Source organism: Hippocampus comes, unplaced genomic scaffold (genome assembly GCF_001891065.2).
Source record: "Hippocampus comes isolate QL1 unplaced genomic scaffold, H_comes_QL1_v1.1 scaffold159, whole genome shotgun sequence".
In the NCBI taxonomy this organism is placed as follows: domain Eukaryota; kingdom Metazoa; phylum Chordata; class Actinopteri; order Syngnathiformes; family Syngnathidae; genus Hippocampus; species Hippocampus comes.
Window position 1 is genome coordinate 1310885 of NW_017805742.1, and position 2500 is coordinate 1313384.

General features: G+C 42.1%; 1 protein-coding gene across 1 annotated transcript in view; it reads left to right on the forward strand.

The window, feature by feature from the left end:
* Positions 1-2500, forward strand: part of mppe1 (metallophosphoesterase 1) — an 11389-nt gene that overhangs the window by 8869 nt on the left and 20 nt on the right. The window contains exons 7-8 of the mRNA XM_019883823.1: positions 212-352; positions 1730-2500. The exon at positions 1730-2500 is cut by the window's right edge and continues 20 nt beyond it. Of these exons, the coding sequence (XP_019739382.1) occupies positions 212-352; positions 1730-1915 (327 nt within the window). The 3' untranslated portion in view covers positions 1916-2500. The remainder of the gene's footprint in view (positions 1-211; positions 353-1729) is intronic.

A 2500-nucleotide genomic window follows, 5' to 3' on the forward strand; every position in this document is an offset into this window, starting at 1 on the left:
TAGCACTGCCCGCTGTACAGAGTGAGCGATGCAGGCTGCACTGGCTCGGACGCAGCGCCGCCCGGTGAGCGCCACCTTCTGTTCAGGGAGAAGTACGACGTACTGTCCAAGGAGGCGTCCCAGAGGGTGAGGTCTCCTCTCACGTCTTCTCCAAAATGATGATGATTAGGATTTAAAAAAATTTAAAAAAGTTTTGTCTCATTGGCCTCAGCTGCTGAATTGGCTCAAGCCCCGCCTCATCCTGAGCGGCCACACCCACAGTGGCTGTGAAGTCCTCCACGACAACAAGTACCCGGAAGTCAGCGTGCCGTCCTTCAGCTGGAGGAACCGCAACAATCCCAGTTTCATCTTGGTGGGTAGCCGACTGGCCTGTCGGCAGCCGCGGCTTTGAGCATCACGTAGAGTGTGCGCCGCATCGTATTTATTTTGCTTTTGGCTTTCTTCTCATGAGAAATCATACAACTTTACACAGACTATTATTTACTCAACACAGTGACAGGTCTTTATTTAGAATACAATGCACTTTTTAAAAAATAACATTCAACAGAAGATAAATATTTTTCTAACCGATACTGGATAGTAATAATTACAACAAAACACATAGAATGAAAGACTTTTCTCTGGGGATGAGTTGACAAATCCAGCCCTCTTTTCACGCGAATGTCCAAAACATGCAGCCGCAAATCCGATGACACTTCTACAAAGTTGATCATGAAGTTGATCATCGAACTGCGACTTTGGGTGTCTTGGTGCCAAGTGTACATATAGACACCTTTTATGTTTGTGCTCATTATGGACAATCTGTGATGAACACAGAAGTCCAGGAACAGAACACCACTCTGGTTCAGATTGGGGGGACATTCCTCCCAATCACGCCATTCCGGGTCTCACTGTCATCGCCCATGTGAGCATTGAAGTTGCTCAGTAGAACGATGAAATCCCCAGAAGGCTCTAGAGCACACTGGTACCAGAGCCCAAGCTGTGTGTGGAGGCAAGCCCGACTATATCTAAATTTCCCCCTAAAATGTTATTTTCCTTTATGTTTCTATTCAAACAAAACACATTTGAAAAACATTTAATCATTAAAAAAATAACATTCCATTCATTTCTATTTTGAAAATGTTAAAATTCAGAATCCCGCATGTTAATGTCTATTTCACTAAAATAGAAGTGATTACATATGTAAAAATAACGGTCATTTTGATTATATGCATTATTTTTAATAAATAAAATATAATTACATTTGAAGAATACATTTTATCACACAATTTGACAATTGAATGCATTATTACGCAAAAGTCATTATACAATTAAAATCAAGTCATTTTGATATGATATTAGTCAATACATTTCACAGACAATTTAGTTATTGGAGCGGCTACTTGTGTGAGCAATGCCTACATGTACCAGCATGCACTGCGGCCAATTGTCTTGACTTTTTACCGCAAACGCTCGTTTTACGACAGTCATGTTCGCTGTTTGGCAGCTAGTTCGTGATCGAAAGTACTCAACGCAAAACGCATCCTTTCTGGACCAAATTAAAACGTTTTTACTATTGCAATACAGTACATATAAATTACAATGAAGTACCACATCATGTCTGTCATTTAATATTTATTTTGACCTTTTCGTGATTGGTTACACAAGGTTAACTCATTAGCATGTGGTCCGTCTGTCAAATAGTCCTTTAAATCGTCAATTTTCCCCGCCTCCTCTCTCTCCCAAACAGGCATCCGTGTCACCGGGCAGTTACGCGCTGTCCAAGTGTTTCTTACCGGAGGAGAGCACCGTCATCGGTGTGTACACCTCAACCGGCGCCTGTCTGTTGCTGCTCGTCTTGGCGCATTGCTTGTGGGTGAAGGGCCTGTTCCAGTGCCTCAGCCTTTGCCTGCTGGGGAAGCACAAGTCTCTGTGAAAACTACATTACCCAGTACCTCCCACGTACAGAATCCTGAAGTACCGACGCACCTCAGTTTGGGATAGGTTTTGACCGAGCAAAAAAAACAAAAAAAAACGGTCTTTGCTTATTGTCTTTTGCGACACCGGCAAGGACGTCAATTGTTCATTTAAATGTTTAAGTCATTTTAATGACTTTAAACTTGTTCTATATTAATGACGTGATGGTTGTGGCCTGCGTTGGGGGGGGGGGGGTTGTTTTACATTCCGCGAGCTTGCCAAAAGGTGGCACTTTATCGTTGGCAGGTCGTGTCAATCGGGAGTAACCAAGTCGACAAAACGTCCCACCACTGACTTTTCAGCACTTTGCCTTGTTATTTTTTTTGGCATCCAGAAACACAAGTGTATTCTTATGATTATTAATCCCAATTTTAGTGTCAAATGCGCGTTGATGATCCATGTAATTCACCGTGAACTGAAAACTCACCCCTCATCTCACATTATTAATTTGTTGAGGGGGTTTATTGTCGCTCATCTTTGACAAATATTTGTGAGGGTTTTTGCCAATTATTGACATGTCCAATCGATTGTGCATTAATAAAAA